This window comes from Ornithorhynchus anatinus, chromosome 9 (genome assembly GCF_004115215.2).
Source record: "Ornithorhynchus anatinus isolate Pmale09 chromosome 9, mOrnAna1.pri.v4, whole genome shotgun sequence".
In the NCBI taxonomy this organism is placed as follows: domain Eukaryota; kingdom Metazoa; phylum Chordata; class Mammalia; order Monotremata; family Ornithorhynchidae; genus Ornithorhynchus; species Ornithorhynchus anatinus.
Genome location: NC_041736.1, coordinates 10,532,909 through 10,552,806, shown reverse-complemented (window position 1 = coordinate 10,552,806; position 19,898 = coordinate 10,532,909). Strand labels below are relative to the sequence as shown.

The 19,898-nt window shown below is 39.4% G+C and overlaps 1 protein-coding gene across 5 annotated transcripts in view; it reads left to right on the top strand.

Moving 5' to 3' along the window:
- ITGB6 (integrin subunit beta 6) overlaps positions 1 to 19,898 on the top strand; it is an 86,287-nt gene that overhangs the window by 44,433 nt on the left and 21,956 nt on the right. For 4 of the 5 annotated variants that reach the window (XM_029072381.1, XM_039913156.1, XM_016228160.2 and 1 more), the window contains 6 exons: positions 918 to 1,083; positions 2,460 to 2,621; positions 4,162 to 4,257; positions 13,999 to 14,088; positions 18,307 to 18,441; positions 18,705 to 19,122. In XM_029072381.1, the coding sequence (XP_028928214.1) occupies positions 918 to 1,083; positions 2,460 to 2,621; positions 4,162 to 4,257; positions 13,999 to 14,088; positions 18,307 to 18,441; positions 18,705 to 19,122 (1,067 nt within the window). The remainder of the gene's footprint in view (positions 1 to 917; positions 1,084 to 2,459; positions 2,622 to 4,161; positions 4,258 to 13,998; positions 14,089 to 18,306; positions 18,442 to 18,704; positions 19,123 to 19,898) is intronic. The other variant, XM_029072382.1, reaches the window with a different exon arrangement.

Genomic DNA, 19,898 nt, shown 5'->3' with positions numbered 1-19,898 from the left:
CAGGAAATCAAGGAAGAATGTAGTTAAGTTTGTTAGTGATTTTTCATACTGTATTTCATAGTTCATCAGTTTCAAGGCTGTCCTGTTTCCTCTGATGAGTCTCTAGGACATTAGGTTGGAGCCAATACTAAGGAAATCAGTCTAAGGGGTCAAATCTTTCTGGCAAATATCAGTTAAGATACTCTGCAAATGCCTCAAATGTGTAGATTTCTAAGTCATGCACCTGGTTAGTTGGTTGTAATTGCATTTTAAATTATTTTGTATTACACTAATAAAGCATAATTGTTTAACCAATAATTAAGAACATTGTTAACACTGCCTGTGGGTTCATATTATATCAAATCTATATTAGTTGTTCATTTATCTTGTTTCCTGAAGCTGCTGAGGCTTCACAAGATCCATCAGAATCAGGCTTGGTGCATTCACTCCAGAAAAGCAAATAAATCAATTCAAAAGACAAACAGAATTGATGATTCTATATATAGAAAAGCTAGGGTATGTGGTGAAATAACAGTTGACACTGTTCAGGAGCTGAGAGTGGGAGTTCAATTATAATTTCCAATAATTACGGCTCCATCTGTGGTAGAGACTGTCTACAGTGATAAATTTTAGATCATTCTAGTGTCTTAGATTCTATAAGAATATTCATTTCAAAAGCATTTGTTCATCTTACTTCTAAAGTTTGATTTCATTATATGGGATCATTATTCATCAACTGTTTCCCCAAATTCATTTAAAATTGCAGGGTGTACTCTTCACATTTCTCATCATAGTCAACAAACTTTAACGGAGGTATCCCAGGAAAAGTCTGAGGGACAAATTAATTAGGACATAAACTCTTTAAATGAATCTTGCCTAGCTTACAGATTGTACTTTGAGATGTCATATAACAAAAACCTTTATATTTCCTTTCACAGAAGTGTTCCATACCTCTGTTTACCCACTTTTGGATACAAACATGTTTTGCCATTGACAAATGATGCTGAAAGGTTCAATGAAATAGTGAAAAATCAGAAAATTTCTGCTAACATAGACACTCCAGAGGGAGGATTTGATGCTATTATGCAAGCTGCTGTTTGTAAGGTATTGAAAAATAATCCAGCAATTGTGTGTTTTTAGAGAAAAACCAAAACCCTGATCCTCAAGACTGTTTTGCAGGAATGTAGATAACTTTATTTTGTCATTATTTGTCATTAATTAAGAGGGTTAAATGTGTAAAACATAAATATAATGTTATGAAATGTCCTTTAAGACTCAAATGTATAATTGAATCATTTAGCGATGCCTGCAATAGATATTCATTTTAAACAGTTGTTAGTGAGCATGCCAAATGAATGGTAAGATTTTTTCCCCCCTTCAAGAATTTGGAGAAATATTTTGGAAAAAAATCAGTATAAATAACAACATAAACCATTAACTTTTAATGATTCAATAATCAATTATGTAAATTTCTAAATTACATAAATACCTGATATGGAGAATCTAATCTTCAAAATTGGAAAAGGAAACTTAAAAGGGAAAGAGAGTTTCCTAGTGCTGCACAGTTATTACATAAAGTATACCTTCTAGGAAACACAGAATAGGAAAGTAAAATATTATAGCTATTAGCAAGGAAAGGGATGAAAGGGATGAAGTCACTTAACTTCTCTGTGGCTCAGTTACCCCATCTGTGAAATGGGGATTAACTCCTACTCCCTCCTACTTAGACTGTGAGCCCCATGCGGGGACAGGGACTGTATCCACCTTGGCACTTAGAATGATACTGGGCACATAGTAAGCACTAACTAGTACCATCATCATCATCATCATCATTATTATTGCACTGAAAAATTCATGATATGAAGAACATTTCACTGAAATATGAAAGAGAACAAGCTTCTCCGCATGTACCCAAAAGTCAGAGTTATCCAAGTCTAAATATTGCTTCCAGACAGTGCTATTAAAAATCCTGAGGCAACTATTAGCCCTTAGTAAAAGAAAGCTCCCTGAAAGTTAACCTCATTATCATTTAGAGAAATAAACAAATAATGGGACAAAAATCATTAGCCCATTTATAATCCATAATACAATAATAATAGTTAAATACAAGTGGTTAAGAATTTCTGTTTTTCCCTAACTCTAGAATTCTAAATCATCATCACTACTAGCATTTCAATCATTTCAATGTATGATACATTATATGATACTATAAAAATTTTAATAGTCACAGTTTCTTCATTTGGGGGGAATTCATCATTAAATCAAGACTAAATTCTCTTGATCTGGAATAATGTCACATATGTGCAATGTCTTTATTTTCCTGCTGGATGAACAGGTTGGAGAATCTGAGCTAGCTGCACATTCTCAAACAGTTCCCACAAAGAGGAATTAGATGGTAGACTAGTTGAGGAATTCTGTTAACACTCTATAAATGCCTGGGAGAACCGATCCCTGGTCTGAATATGTAAATCTAATTGCAGGAAAAAATTGGATGGAGGAATGATTCTCTGCATCTACTTGTGTTTGTGAGTGATGCAGACTCCCATTTTGGGATGGATAGTAAACTGGCAGGAATTGTCATTCCCAACGATGGACAGTGTCATTTGGACAGCAAGAATGAATACTCCATGTCAACAGTTTTGGTAATGTTACTGCACAGTTTGATACAACTTTAAATTTTAAAACACAGCAGACTACCATATGGGATATTAATGTATTGAGTTCTGGACAGATCAGAGGGCCCCAGATTCGGTCATGCCTTTTCTTACTTGTGTTTCACTTCATTTCCACCTCTCCCCTGGCTCCCGCCACCCCATTCACCCAATTCCAATAGCCCCAAGAGGCAGACAGCAGAAAAAGTACAGTAGGTAGGAGAAAGTGACCCAGATAATCCACAACCAAAGTTATCATCTGGGTTTTAGTAGGAAGTATGGAGGGGGAGAGCTGATTGAGTGCTTTAAAGCCAAAGGTAAGGAGTTTCGGTTTGATATAGAAGTGGATGGACAACCACTAGAGGTTTCTGAGGAGTGCGGAGACATGGGCTGAACAATTTCTCAGAAAAATGGTCCTGGCAGCAGAGTGAATGAAGTAAGAACTGGAGTGGAGAAAGACAGGAGGAAGGGAGATCAGCAAAGAGGTTGATGTATTAGTTAAGGCAGGACTGAAGTGCATGGATCAGCATAGGAGTTTAGATGGATAGGCAAGGGTGGATTTTAGCAGTTGTAAAGGCAAAAGCAACAGGATTTGGTGACAAATTCAATGTCGGTTGAATGACAGCGATGAGTCGAGGATAATGCCAAACTTATGGGTTTGTGAGACAGAGAGGATAGTGTCGCTATTTACAGTGATGGGAGAGACATGGGAGGGTGGGTTTGGGTGTGCGGTTCAGGAGTTCCATTTTGAACATATTAAATTTTAGGTGTCAGTCAGTGGGACATCCAAGTAGAGATTAAGAGATTAAGGCACAAAGAGGCTGCAGAGTCTGGAGTTCACTGAGAGGGCAAAATAAACCCAAATTAAAATGACCAGTTTTCACATTTGCTAATTAAGATGTTTGCTGATGATTTCTCCTGGGAAAGTGCCCATTTGGTATACAATTAGAGGAAGTTTTAGCTGTCCTATGAAACCAGACCAAGTAAAGCCAACTTGCGACATGAGAAATTATATCCAAACCCCTAAAACACCTTGGTAAAGTGTCATAAATCACATCTATCTGGAAAAGGAAATGCTTCACCTTTAACCTCTCCAAATCCGTTAACATTTTGGAACTACCATAGTCAGGGAGTTGCAGCCACGACAAAATTTTTAACTCATTGCCAAGGAATCCTCAGAGGAGGAATGTAATTCTACCTTAGAAAATGGCACACACCAAAAGTCGCTTATTCTGTGAACCTTATAATTAAATGGCAAATGATGCACTGGAGAAGTTAATATAGCATCAGATGTCAACATCAATTAGAAACGGTTTCTAGAAATTAAAATCTACTCATAGCCAAATGGTTATTACAGGCATCAGCAAAACTAAATGTTAGTGAATACAGCTATGCAACTGTATTCTTAGGAACAAGGGAATAATTCTAAACACCCAACTTTAAATTGCATTTTGTAATGATTTAGATATTTTATACATCTATTTTATGTATCCTTTTATAAAAGTTTTTTAAATCTTAATTTATGTCTCAGGAATATCCAACAATTGGACAGCTGATAGACAAGTTAGTACAAAACAATGTTTTACTGATTTTCGCTGTAACCCAGGAACAAGTTCACTTATATCAGGTAAGTAAACTGAAGTGATACAACTTGGAGAATGTCTCCAGGTAAATTACAATCTCTAGAAGTCTAACATTAACTCTGGGTACTTAATACACGGAAACGTGCTTAGGTAATCATTAATGAAACCTCAAAACATACCGAGCATTTTACACAAATTAGATTCAGAGGCTGCTGAGAATCTCAGATCCTGCAGGGCCAGGGGAGGGCTGGGGAGAAGAGCAAATTTTAAAGCAGATTTTAAGACACCAAAAAGCCAGAGATACCTTTTAAAAGAAAGCCCAGGGTCCTCTAAAAGCCGCTCCTACTTTTCTTTTTAGCTTGAAAGTGGTGGGGAGATAGTGATGTGATAAGGTGGTTAGGAGATGAGTGGTAATTCACAGCGACTGGAAAGGCCACTCTCTTTCCCCACCCACAAGACTATCAGCACCCAGATTACATCATCCTGGCCTTTTTCAGGCAAAGAATTTGCCACACCTGTAGAAGGCATCAGATTCTCTAGTTTTTGTCCTTCAGAATAGAGAAGGAAAAAAAAGACCCTTGCTTTTAAAATGAAATGGTGAACTGAGGAAATGATCCTGGTAATCCAAACAAAAACTCTTTTGTGCTAAATTTCTGTGTCTTTTTGCTTCAGAGAGCAAAACTATTCCCTCAACCTTCCTCTCTGGTAGGGCTGGCCAGTTACAAAGGACTATTTCTATCTCGGCATTAAACACATTTGATATACTACTAAAAGATAAGAGACTGTGTTTCTACACATACCTAGTAGGCGTACAATAAAATTAAATAAGCATAATTTTGAGTGGTAAAATCTATCTGTGGATAGTGAGAGTCGATAGTCCCCAAATTTCTGCCATCTGGTGGGTCTATACTTCCCGGTTCTGTACTCTGAAAGCACCTTCTAAACCATTTGCTTTACAAGGCTCTGTATACACTGGGATTATTTAACACCTGGTGCTGAATCAGACTCTGACTCACTGCTAAGCGTGATGCAGCCTCTAAATTTGTGACAAATTATCAAAAATGCTACCAGGCTAAGATTAGAACATTTTATTTGATTTAATGACACACAAGTGTTCATAGGTGAGTCTGTTTCTTGTTGCAGACCACGGAAGTCCCCAGCAATAAGGGGCATGTGGTTTCACTTAAACTGGGAGTGTTGTTAATGCTCTCCAGTGTAATGCTATATTTGTTTCCAGTGTTCAAGTGGCTAAGGCAGGTAAAAATAAAAATAAAAGAAATCTCCAAATACAATAGTGGGTTTATTCAGATCCTCATGGCTCAACTCACAGGCAACACTGAAGAGAAATAGAGAAATCTTCTGTAAGCAGTGTTTACGTTTACCAGTCAGAAAGCTGCACAAAGAATATAAGCAACAAATGAACATTAATTTCCAAACCTTAACTTGTTGATACTCATTCTGATTAATATTTTAAAAGGGAGAGATGATGAGACATTCATTCATTCATTCAATTGCATTTATTGGGCACTTACTGTGTGCTTACTGTACTAAGCGCTTGGAAAGGACAATTCAGCAGTAAAGAGAGCCCAACCCTGCCCACACCGGGTTCACAGTCTAGAAGGGGCCGGGGACCAGACATCAAAACAAGTAAACAAGCCCATTCATTCAATTGCATTTATTGAGCAGTTACTGTGTGCAAAGCACTGTACTAAGCCCTTGGAAAGCACAATTCAGCAATAAAGAGAGACCATCCCTGCCCACAAAGGGCTTACAGTCTGGATGGGGTCAGGATGGTATGGGTTGAGATGGAAAACTGGATACCTCCTAGATTCTGCCATTATTAATCTTCCACTAGACTGTAAACTCGTTATGGGAAGGGAACATTTCTACTAATTCTGTTGTATTGTACTCTCCCAAGTGCTTAGTACAGTGCTCTACGCACAGCAAGTGCTCAGTAAATTCCACTGATTGATTAAGCTAAACAATCCATTCAGTGCAATGCTGTAAGGAAAGTGAGAACATTCAAGGGGAAACCCAAGATTGGCTTCCAAATAATTTGAGACATTTATTTTGTCAAGTTCCTAGTCTCATTATAATCTTGACAGAAATACGATAATTTATGCTGTCATTTTGAGGTTCTTTAGCATATTTGGTAATGTGTAATGTTCTGATCAACAGGGGATGTGACACCAATATGGCCTTGGGACAGCAATATTTTCATGGTTTCCAATCCCATCTGCAGTTTGTTTTTATTGCAATGGAATGACCATTCAACACCCAACTGCTAGTTTAGTGGGGGTGGCCACCCTGAGGAATCAAACAGTAAACATTAAATCAAATGACTGTGTAACACTGAAAAGATGAGAACAGCACAGCACTTCAGTAAATATCATACATGGCATAGATACCTCACTTAGGTTCCCAGGAAAAATCAAAATGGACTCACCATGGCTTGCATCTATGTTAGGTTTAAATCTCCCAGGGACTGATCATTTTCATAATAATAATACTAAGCACCCAAAATTAAAGGAAACTTAAGACCTCTGATAAAGAATCTAAAAAGAACCAACTAAAAGGGGGATTCTACAAAAAATCCAGAAAATTATTATTTGCACAAAGGTGAGTGTTGAGACATCACATGGTTCAAAGTCTCCATCCCATAAAAGGGAATTGGGCTCTATAGCTGCCCCAGAGCTCAGTTAAAACCAAAATCCAGAATAACATCAGAGTTTGGAGTTGGGTGGGATGAGTTGGGATGGCACCTTTATCTTTTCAGACAGACCTAAAACCAACATTTTACGGGTTAAAGTGATGCCTAAACCCATTTCCCACTTCCCTATTTCTCTGAGAGAAGCAACATCCAAACCATTTTACTTCCCTTTTTCTCTCACTTCAACCCAAAAAACGATGTTTTTTCAGTAATTTTTGTAAATTACTTTAAGATTCACGGCTCATTTATTGTTGACACTTATTTTACTGACAAGGTTTATCCATCACTAAAAATTATTATTAATCAAGTTTATTTGTTGATGTGCCACAAAACAGATTCCTATAAATATAACCCCTTTCCTCTACCAAATAGGTGGCTAATAACAAAATTTGTATTATTCCTTATTCTGTCTATTGTAATATTTATCAATTTAAAAAGAAATTAGTTACAGTATAACCAAAGCCTCATTTCTTAGAATATAGACTTTTCAATACTGTTTTGGACTGGAATGTGGTTACTTTTTTAATGGTATTTATTAAGCACTTATTATGCACCAGGCACTGTCCTAAGCGCTGGAATAGAAACAAATTAATCAGGTAGGATACAGTCCATGCACCACATGGGACTCACAGTATTAATCCCCATTTTATAGATGAGGAAACTGAGGCACCAAGAAGTTAAGTGACTTGACCAAGGTCACACAGCACATAAGTGGCAGAGCTGGGTTTAGAACCCAGGTCCTTCTGACTCCCAGGCCTTTGCTCTATCTACTAGGCCATGCTGCTTCTCTAGCAAACCTAATAAAATAACAAAAATACTTTATCTCTTTCCTGCTATTTCAAAGATACCAATGCAACCTTGTAAATAGGTACAAAAATTTTGTCAAATATACTCTACAAACAGGAAATAAGTAAATACAATCAGCATTATATACTATTTGCTCAAGTAAACTGTTTTTCTTCATAGGAAGATAAATGCTTATTTGCAACAATGTACTGGCAGTAGATTACCTTTATCATATGCAGAAGCTGACACATTAAATTAATATCATCTGATTTTAATCTGACTGTACTTTACCACAGCAAAATAATAATTATAGTGTGCTGCAATTCCACTGCAAAAGTCTGTTGCCATACTCACTGAAGTCAAAATTTTAATTAGACAATGTGATTCATCTAAGAGAAAATATAGTAGTTCAGGGTTCAGATTTTTATATTCTCAATCAGTTGTATGAGTTCTTTTAGAAATAAAAAGTACACCTCACTACAGAAAGAGAAACGACCTCATTGCCTTTTAACAAGATCAGAAATCACATAGGCTTTGATACAGTCCTAACGGCATCTCTGGAGGTTGGCCTGACCCAGTATCACATAGGGCTTTTTGCTCCAGGATGGAGGGGATCGTCCTGCCTCTTACACTGCCCCTATGGCAAGCTAGCATTACATAAGAACTAGAGTAGAGAGTTCAAGGACAGGACATTTGCCATTGCAGTAGTTTGTTTCCTAGAATTGCCTCCCCTCGTCTAAGTTCCATCCCTCTCACCCATCAAATCAAATCCAGGCTGCTTTGGTTCTGAGGGACCAACACCTGGTCCAATGACCTCCCCACCAGGGTTTCACTGGGGTAACGGGAGGTTTAAGGAATGGAACTATCACAGAGATGTCATTCCACTTCTTCATCCTCCCTTGCAGTATGAGGCAGTCAGATGTCAGTCGTTCCTCCCCAACCACTTGAAAAGTCCTGGTTCCAGTCTCATCAGGGACCCCTTCTGGCCCCAGTCAGAAAGAGCCCAGGCCTGATGGCTGCCATCCTGGACTCAGCAGACTGGGCTGGGCAGCTTTTACCTTGCAACTCCCCTTTAATTCCTTTTTTTTTTTGTCCTGGACCATTTTAGGTTCAATGTTAAGTAATACGCTGTGGGTGCATTTGCTTGTGTATCATTTTGTTGCTGCTTGGGGCTGGAATGGGTTCTAAACCTTCCAGAAATGATAATGTTGGTATTTGTTAAGCATTTACTATGTGCAGAGCACTGTTTTAAGTGCTGGGGTAGATACAGCGTAATCAGGTTGTCCCATGTGAGGCTCACAGTTAATCCCCATTTTACAGATGAGGTAACTGAGGCACAGGGAAGTTAAGTGACTTGCCCACAGTCACACAGCTGACAAGTGGCTGAGTTGGAATTCGAACCCATGACCTCTGACTTCCAAGCCCAGGCTCTTTCCACTGAGCCACGCTGCTTCTCTAGAAATGATCACAGAAATGATCTGTGGCATCATTTAAGAGTCACTAGCCTGAATTGCATCGAATAAGCTGTTTCCCTGCAAATGAATTTATTTCAACTAGACTGAATTTTTCTATAGCTGGATCTTAGGCAGTCCCAGTCAATCTGGGAAAAGAAAGGCTGTCATGATTGGAAAGGGTACTTAGTAGATTCAGATCAATATGCTTCATAAATCTAGATCAAAGTGTCCACTATTGCTATGGGAGTTTTAATGCATGAGTTCAACCTCTAGTAAGTTTTTCATCACTATCTATACTGAAAGTTTCCCAGTCTTAGGGGGTATTTTCCAGATAGCTTGCCCACAGAGGCATGAAGAAGCATGGGAGAGGGAAGGAAGGGGGATAAAGACACATTTACAAGCCCTTCAATTGGGTTTCATGTCCCAAAAGATACAAATGTGTAGTCACCCGAGGCAGTGGTTGCAGCTGAGGTTGATCTCTAAACCAGAACTATGCTAGAGCTTGGATTCTCCTGGACCACATGTGTGGCCACGTGGCAGTTGGCGTTTAAAGGGGCCACCCCACACAGAAAATTTATTTTCAATTCAGGATTCAGCAAAGATGGATTATACAGAATTTGTAATCTGGAATTTCCCAAAACCTAAGGGTAAAGCTTGAAATTTGCATGGTGGATGCAGATTCCAAAGTCAAAGTCCCAAATTTAAATCATTGCTCTCCAGAAGCTACCTAAACAACCTATGGAATTCTACAGAGGCAAAGGAGAGATCATGCAATAGAGTTATCAAAATTCATACTATAGTCATGCCAGAAAATACTGCATGTTTTGCTTACTATCCTGGGTGTCTTAGTAGCACAGAACTGCCTGGGGTGAATTTCTTTATCAAACCTGCCATCATACCTTTGTGGATAATGAATGCAAGAACTTGGGGGAGGGAAGCAAATCCTCACAGGAAAAGAGCATTTTGATTCACTTCAGAAATGAAGTTGTTCCTTAAGTTAACATTCCTTTTCTCCTCTCCAAAAAGTTCAATATTACTCTTCAAGAAAATGACTGCACCTAAAAGGAGTTAATGTTCTTCAGTTAGTTAAATAGATAATAATATTTATTCGCCCTTCACGTTCAAAGGTAATCAGTCAGTGATGGTTAGTGAGCTCTTACTGAGTGCACAGCACTGTACTACATGCTCGGGAGAGAACAATACAAAAGAGTTGGTAAACACACTCCTTGTCCACAGGGTGCCAATCATAGTAAATTTCATCTTTGCAGATCTAACTGAAAAGACTTGGGCATGGAAAGACCTTTCCACACAGTGCACTCCGAACAATTGTCTTTCACTGGGCTAATGGACTGGCACTTCTCTGTGCAATTTCCTACTCTACTAATGTCCTTTCTAAGACAGATGATCAGAATTGCATGTGATATCCTACATGCAGATGCATTAAGTTTCTATTTTGACAAAACTAAGCTTTTAGTATTTTTTAATCCCCTGCTTGATGATATCCAGCATTTAATTTGGGATGCTGCTTCATATTTAACAATGATGATGAAATCTCTTTGCCGAGTAATGACATGGCTCCTAGACCACCATTATGCATTATTTCTGTTCATTAATGGAAACACTTATTAGCTGCTTAACCTATGTGAGCTATTGAGGTGAGCAATGGAATGAATATTTGGATGGCTGTGGTTCTGCTGATGGTCCAGCAGAAAGGGTACGTGCTCCAGGAATTAGGAGACTTGGGTTCTATTCCTAGCTCTGTGGGGAAACCTTGGCTGATGTGGAAATTGATTTTTAAAAAAGCAAACCAAAATATATCCTTGCAGCTCCCACTTAGTGTTCTCAGGCCCTGTTGGCCACCCTCCCTTGAGGGCTTTGCTCCCCACGCAGCCTTGGGAGGAGGGGGAGAGATCAGATGGGCAAAAAAGCAGAGCCCTTTCCTCAGATTCTCTTTCTCCAAGCCACCGGTAGCCAGTCAGAAGCCCACTGTTTGAATTAAGATCATTACAACATAACACCATGACTAAATCAAAGCAATGGTCCTTGAAGAATAGACTGATAGTTGCTTTTCTTGATCTCCATCAATATCCTAGAGTAACTTTTCTTTTGATATACAAATTTTCCCACTAACAGCTTTTTATAATCCTCTTGTTCACAAATTGTAGCTAAACCTAGAGATAATTTTGTCCCACACAACTTTCTATGTAAACCTGATCATCTTCATTAGTATTTGTTCAGAGCCTTCAGTGTCTAGATCAATGTAAAAGGCTTGGAATACACACAGTAAAAGACAGTCCCTGTCCTCAAGAAATGAACAATATAGTATAGGGTTCACCTTTTTTTCTTACTTTTGGTCTGCAAGACGCTGGGACTCTGTCAGGTAAAGCACTGGATTCCATAAACCCTCTGTTCTCCTGGACTACTGCCCCAGAACTTCTTGCCTCCCAGAATTTCTCCAATTCCCCAGGCCTCTTATAGCTGCTTATTGGCCCCTGAGGGCCCTGGCTGGTGATGGGGTTAGTGTTTCTAACATCTCTTTGAGAGCCCTGTTTTTCGTGTGTGGAAACTCTGGTCACAGGCACACACAGTGACTGGATGTTCATGAACTCATGTCCCTTTCTGGTAATTTGTATAAATAGGCTATAGTCCTAAGAGATGGAGACAGACTAGGTCTGGGGAGGACCCCAATGCAGAACCATATAGGTGAATATAATTTGACAATGACACATTAATTCACTAAAAATAGCATTTGGTTATTTCCCTGCAGCACTTATGCACATATAATTTGCTGCTTCCCTTATCTATAATTTCTTTTAATGTCTGTCTCCCCTACTAGACTGTAAGCTCCTAGCGGACAGGGATCAGTCTACTAACTCTACTGTCCCCTCCCAAGTACTTAGTTCAGTATTCTACATATAGTAAATGCTCAATAAATATTCACTGGTTGATTTGGCCTGTGTAAAGGGATTTTGAAAAGTGCTAGGTAATTTAAAGAATGTTTCTGGTAAATGGAATATGTTAGATAATGAGCAAAAAAAGCTTTTCACAGCAAAGAAGATATTTGGAATTTAAAGACAATGGCCTATCGGTCACCTCAAGCTAACTTGATTAAATTTTTTTTATGGCTGTACAGTTTAATATTCATTCATTTGAAAAGACTATGCACATAATGCCCAATGATATCTATGGACTGCATACAAAGTTGAAAAGTGGCATGTAGAGAAGTTTTTTTTAAATTATGTGATCGAATATTTTAAAACTGTATATTAAAAGACTGCAACACATATGTACACACATGATATTTAGGTCCAACATACCAGTTTGTACTTCATTTCAACTTCTGTAACATCGGGTATCAAATGCACAATTCCTAATTTCCAAGAATAATCTTTTAGAGGCAGTGCTATAATTCATAGCAGACAGGCACATAAAATCATCCTTCTCTAACATAAAACGTGTTTAATCATGCTGATTTGCAACAGCACTTTAGCACAGTAATGACAGGCATTTGATACATAATATTTAAAGTAATCACAACGCTGCTAGAGATTTAAAGTATAAATTTTAACAGCGTTAGACCAGGAATCCCAATTGTCCATGTTTCCGGATAATTCTTTGAAATGCTTTTTTTTCCTACCAACACTTAGAGCTTAATTAATAGTTTATTTCCTTACAGTTTTTAGTGTTATCACTTTGTACTTCTATTTACTACCAAATCCTTTATACTGACACACCTGGTCATCACCAAAAGTGATTAATGTTAGCTCCTGGCCCTAATAGCCTCCTGCCAAATGTTAGACTACATGAGGGGATACAATTGTGTGGTGGGGAGTAAATGGCCAATACTTTATATCCAGAAGCATTCAATTATCATGACATAGTTTGGACAACTGGTTTCAAAAATACTCTACTACTGTGAGATTCCTGAAAATTAACCAAATCCTGCAGCCAAAACCCATTTTGGGAACCAAGTGATTCTCTTTCTGTGGGGCCTAAGTCCTCTTTGCCACCTTTCTGTTTCCCTCTGGGGTCTCGCTACACATTCCCAACTTCCAGCCCACCTTGAGTGATGTTGGGATTCCAAATAAGGCATTCTCAGGGCCCTCAACGTCCCAGGGCACTACTAATGTTGGTATTTGTTAAACGCTTACTATGTGCAGAGCACTGTTCTAAGCGCTGGGGTAGCCACAGGGGAATCAGGTTGTCCCACGTGGGGCTCATAGTCTTAATCCCCATTTTACAGGTGAGGTAACTGAGGCACAGAGAAGTTAAGTGACTTGCCCACAGTCACACAGCTGACAAGTGGCAGAGCCAGGATTTGAATCATGACCTCTGACTCCAAAGCCCGTGCTCTTTCCACTGAGCCATGCTGCTTCTCACTGCTACTAGTCATTCTTGGTCCCTTGCATAAATAAACCAGAAAAAGAAAGTAAATTCTGTCCACCTTCCTTTATCACCCCAATATAGCATCTGCCTAACCTCTCTGAAGGGACAAGAACATTTGGATCTCTACTGTGTAAAAGCAGAAGAAAACTGGAACTAATGAGATTGAAATGTCCTGCCTTAACCCAGAGATAAGATTTTAATATGTCTCCCCCGCTAGACTGTAAGCTCCCTTGTGGGCAGGAATTGTGTCTACCAGTTTAACTGTTCTGGAGTCTCCTTAACAATTAGTGTGGTTCTAGTTTCAATTGTAATTTCAATTTCTTCTCAAGACCCTGTTTTTCCTGGCCTACAGAGGAGAGGCAATCATAGTCAGCAAGTTGAACCATGCACTTATATGTTTCTCAATTATCGTGGGCAGACAAAGACTGTTTTATTCTTCTTGTTTATAGAATTACGCAAAACTGATTCCTGGAGCTACTGTGGGCCAGTTACGTCGGGACTCTGGAAACATCCTCCAGTTGATCATGGCAGCATACAAAGTATGAGATTTCATCATTTGCTTCTTTTCTACATTTCTCTGGTTTCGCAGGTTTAATTTCAACTATGAAATTAATTATGTAGTTTTAGTGCAAGTGATTGCCTTCTGACTTGGGAGACTGTGTGCCTAAGAAGAATCCCTTCTGCATGAATGAATTTAGTCCAGATATACAAAATACAAAGAATCTTTTCACCTAACTTAACCATTTTTCTTAAAGGTGAAATATGAAAAAAAACCCCAACCATCTCATACTGCTCAGGTTGTTTATACAAAAACATCCAAGAGCAAAGAACTGTCATCTGGGAAATTCTTCTCCCTGCTGTAGCTGCGTGCTGCATGAGTCAGACAGTTACGTTACCCCACCAAGGCTGTTAGAAAGCTTGTATGTGAAAAAAAAATACTGATGAGAAATAGAGGCTGTAACTGTGGGTAAGTAAATAATGCAAGAAAATAGCCTAAGGACAAACTCTAAACTGAGATGGGCAAGGCTGATTTACAAATCCATTTCATTCTTTAAAGGAGAATATAATCTCCCTTAGACTGGACTCCCCACTGTCAGGAACTATGGGAATTTTCCATTTGCTCCACAGGTATATAATTACAGGGCTAGTTTTGGGACTCAGACACACATTACTGGGCACACTTTCAGGTGAACATTCCTACTTGCCAGTAGCATTTTATCCCTTTAGTCATGATGCATAATAAGGCACTTGCATTATTGCTCAATCATTTTCTTCCTTTCTTCCTCAGGGTCCCTATTTTTAATTTGTTCCCCAAATTTTCCTTTCATTTTATTATTTCCTTTTTTGCTTTTATTATTAGCAAAAACAATTAACCCAAAGGTGATGATTATTCTCACTTAGGAGGAAGAAAAATGTTTGACCAACTATAAAGCATGTAGTCTGCTTTCTCATGGGGCACATTAATAGGGCAGGGTCATTTTATCATTTTTTTTATTTGTAAAACTGCAACCAAATAAACGCTATCTACAAAATATGCTTAAACCAAGAAAAAAAGTACAACAACTTTCTCAAGATTAATTTTGGACAGTCGCTTGTGTTAAAATACCTTTTTCAACTATGAAATTAAGCCCAGATTTTCCCTTATGGTTTAAAGAATGGATCTTTAGAGACTGCACTGATATCCTATGAAACATACTGAAATTTGTTTGGCTCATATCACAAATTAATCACCACATTAGCTCAGCCTTGAAACTCTTCCAGGCAGGAAAGCAAGTCAACAAAAACAATATAAAAACCTTCTTCCCTGCCCATACTGTAATTAAAGTTTTAATGTGTAGACTCAAATAAAAACACGAGGCAATCTTTTATTGAATTAGAACACATGCCATTTCCTTTAACCCGACATTCTCAAATGTGCTGGCTCTTAAAATCTTCAAAAGAATTAAGCAAATTAGGAAACAGTGAGCTGTCAAAATATTTGTTGTAAGACATTCTCATATTCTCTCCTCCAGTGTGATTCATAGCCAGCAGAGATCTTGCCCCTGCTTGCTTTGACAAAGGTTAAATTCTGTAGTAGCTTTTTTTGCCGCCTTGAAATCTGCACTTAACTTGAGGGTAATTGGAATCAAGACGGCAGATCATTTGAATGAAAAACCACGTTATTGTCATTCTAGCCTTTATAAAGTTTAGAGAAGCAGCAAGCAGCCCTTGCAACCCAGTGCTATTGTTGAAGCTTTGGGATTGAATGTTTAATACTGTTAGTTGAGATGTTGGTAGAATGGAGAAAGAAAAGATCTTGGCAAAGGCTAATGAAATAAAGGCTCTCTACTATTTTGTTCCATTGTTTTTTATGGACTCTATGGAATACTTTAAAGTTTAGTATTTTTAGATTTTCATCATTTTTAAGACCAAAGGGGTCTTTTTTTTTAGGTTGACTTCTGTTCCATTCTCTTTCTCCCCCTCTAGACCGTAAGCTCATTGTGGGCAGGGAATGTGTCTATCACCTCTGTTATTTTGTACTCTCCCAAGGGCTTAGTAGAGTGCTCTGCACACGATATATGCTCAATAAATATTATTGACTGATTCCATGTGCAAAACAGTGAAGATATAGTGGCAATAAATTAAACCACCACCACCACCAGTTTATGGTGTTCTACTAGGGAAGTGGCATACCATTTGCCTTTACAAATAGTTGCTGTGAACTTCAAAATCAATGGCACTTCATTGTGATTTCAGATTGAGATCTGATATATCAGTAAAGTTTGCTTGGGGACAACTCCTTTAGGTCCTTATGTGTTCCTTCTACATTCCGTCCCTCAAATGCACAGAAACCTTCTGTGAGACATTATTTGTCGGGAGAAAAGGCCTTGGCAAAGTTTGTAACAATGAAATCTTCCATACTGATGTTTTGTAAAGATCGGGCTTTTCTCCCTTTTAGTGAGCAGTTAGTTTAGCTAAACTCCTGGAAGTAAATTGGCTGGATAATTATTGCTATTTTTTGAGCACTTACTGTGGGCAGGGTACGGTACCGAGCATTTGGGAGAATACAACAGAATAAGACAGTAGTTACCTTAAGGCGATATCGTTATGGGTTTTTTAAAAAAGGATATTTTGATGTTTGGTATAGAATACTCTCTGAAAAGCCAGTAAGGTCTTGCTTACTGAAGCCGTGTCTTATTTGGGAAGAGAAAAAACAGGAAGGAGGTGAGACTTAAAATTTACACAACAGAGTAAGCCTGAGTCACAGGATTATGATCTATCTCTGACAGTGGCAAAATTATGCCCTAGGAAATTTTGAGGTCATATTTGCATTTGAACTGGAGAGCTGAAATATAAATAATGTGACTGTTGAGTGAGGAACTCAGTCTGACCACGTCTAGAAAACATCCATGGGTCAGGTCAAACCATCATGGTTGGGAGGACAAACCCAAACAAACTTGCAAATAAATTCCCACAGGCACACTGCATCATACTAAATACCTGAAGGGAAAGAGAAACAGGGGGAAATGGATTAAAAGAGGAAGAGTCATAGGTGATCAGTAACAGTTGGCCTGGAGCAAGTAGCAGGGACATGTGGAATAGATAAAGTCAGTGGGGCCAGTTGGTGGGAGACTTTAATGAGCATCTTCAGGATAATAATAATAATAATGGTGTTTGTTAAGTGTTTACTATGTGCCAATTACTCTTCTAAGTGCCGGGGTAGTTACAGGTAATCAGGTTGTCCTACGTGGGACTCACAGTTTTAATCCCCATTTTACAGATGAAGTAACTGAGGCACAGAGAAGTTAATAATAATAATGTTGATATTTGTTAAGCGCTTACTATGTGCCGAGCACTGTTCTAAGCACTGGGGTAGACACAGGGGAATCAGGTTGTCCCACGTGGGGCTCACAGTCTTAATCCCCATTTTACAGATGAGGTAACTGAGGCACAGAGAAGTTAAGTGACTTGCCCAAAGTCACACAGCTGACAAGTGGCCGAGCCAGGATTCGAACCCATGAACTCTGACTCCAAAGCCCGTGCTCTTTCCACTGAGCCATGCTGCTTCTCTAAGTGACTTGCCCAAAGTCAGAGACCAGAAAAGTGACGGAGCCGGGATTAGAACCCATATCCTCTGACTCCCAAGCTTGGGCCGTTTCCACAAAGCCATGCGGCTTCTCATCTTCCATTTGAAATGGTCAGTGGTAGAAAGGTCCTGCCACATAGGTCTCTGCTGCAGTTTAAAGATGCATTAGGTCATAAAAATTCTACTTGGCCAGAAAAGTGTTAAATTTTCCCATCCCAATTACCAGCAAGCCTGCTGGCCACAGGTATAAAATTAAAAAGAAAAAAAAAGAGGGGAGAAACTAGAAAAAGAGAGCCGACCAATCAACAACATGCATGTTGTGTGACTTTGGGCAAGGGCCTCAGTTTCCTCATCTGTAAAATGGGTTTCTATACCTGTTCTCCATTATCCATTCTGATTATTTTGAACACACCCTTGCACTTAATGCATTGCTTGGAATATAGTAAGCTCTTAACAAACCCCACAATTATTATTATTAATTAACTATTGAGGATCCTTAAGGCCCACAACTCTGAATATGGGATCAGGGCAAGCTATTAAGGAATAGATTTAGACCCATCCCTGTCCTGGAATCCCTTCCCCTGGGCCCATTGCCTGATTTATTTTACATGCCAGACATATAAGCTAGTGTTTATTTTCTAGGCTACATTTTTTGGCTATTACAGTTTTACTGTTTTTGTTTCAAATAAAGGAACTGAGGTCTGAAGTGGAGCTGGAAGTATTAGGAGACACAGAGGGACTCAACCTCTCCTTCACAGCTGTGTGTAACAATGGCACTCTGGTCCCTCATCCCAAAAAGTGCTCTCATATAAAAGTGGGAGACACGGTAAGTATACAAGCATGTTTTCAACCTAAGAATATTTTCATTTCATCTCACTGCGAAATTACTTAGCCTTCTGAAGCCAGATTTCTACACTCAAAGAAGCCCATTCACTCCTTTCAAAAGTCCAAAATTATCTTCCCATAAAGGCTGGTAAATTCTTCTTTCATACTGCAGATGTTCTTGGAAAGTTGCAACTCCTTCAGCTATTGCCTTTCACAAGGCCCATCGGAATCTGAAGATGCAGATAATTTATGTCTTTTTTCCAGGCATCTTTCAATGTGACTGTAAGCCTACCAACTTGTGAGAAAAGAAACAGACGTATTGTCATAAAACCAGTTGGCCTGAGGGATGCCTTGGAAATTGACATCATCCCAGAATGCAGCTGCAACTGCCAAGAGGTAGTTGAGGTGAACAGCTCTAAGTGCAGCAATGGAAACGGTTCTTTTGAGTGCGGGGTATGTGCTTGCAACCCGGGCTATATGGGCCCTCACTGTGAATGCAACGAGAACTCCGTCAGCACAGCCTCCTGCCGAGATGCCCCGGATCACGAGTCCTGCAGCGGACGGGGAGACTGCTACTGTGGACAGTGCGCTTGCCATCTCTCCACCTACGGGCGCATCTATGGGCCGTACTGTGAATGTGACAATTTCTCGTGTGTGAGGCATAAAGGACTGATCTGTGGAGGTGAGGCTGCATGTCGATCATAACTGTGATTGGTCGGAATTGTGAGGGAGGTGGGTAAAAAGGTGAAAGTTTCGTAGCAGACAGGGCAAGCACAGACTTGGGTTTAATCTTGGCCTTTGTTCCTGGCTGCCACTTTGCCTTCTTGAAAACCCTGAGCAGCTATCTTTCCCACACTAGGATATCGGATATGAAGTTGGGGTGAAGCTGCTCCCACAAGTTTCCTTCCACTCATTTCCCTCACCACATATGTACATATCTGTAATTTTTCTTTTTATATTAATGCCTGTCTCCCCCTTTAGACTTTAAACTTGTTGTGGGCAGGGAACGTGTCTACAATCTCTACTGTATTCTCCTAAGCCCTTAACACAGTAGGCATTCAATAAATTCCGTCAATTTCCCCATTTCCTCCTTGGCCTGGGCTTTCCTAAGCAAGGAGTCTAATTACTCAACAGCTCCTAAAAGCCAGTATGTGGGGGGCGGGGGAGTCAAACTCAGAGCTTCTACCGAGGTACTTACTGCCAACTTCACTGTGACTAGAACAATTGGGTGCATTCAACTGTGTCCAAGGACACCAAGGCTGTGCCCTGTGAAGCATATGCACCCAAACAGGGCGGCCATTCTGCAGCATTTGGGTGTGAGGAGAATACCTCCCCCATCTCCAACTAATATCTCTCTGTCTCCACCACATGTTGACACAGGCTGTTTTCTTCCCCTCTGTGGGGCAAAGGGAAGCAAGTTGGGAGGACGACTCATTCAGCAAATAGGAAGAGGGATCC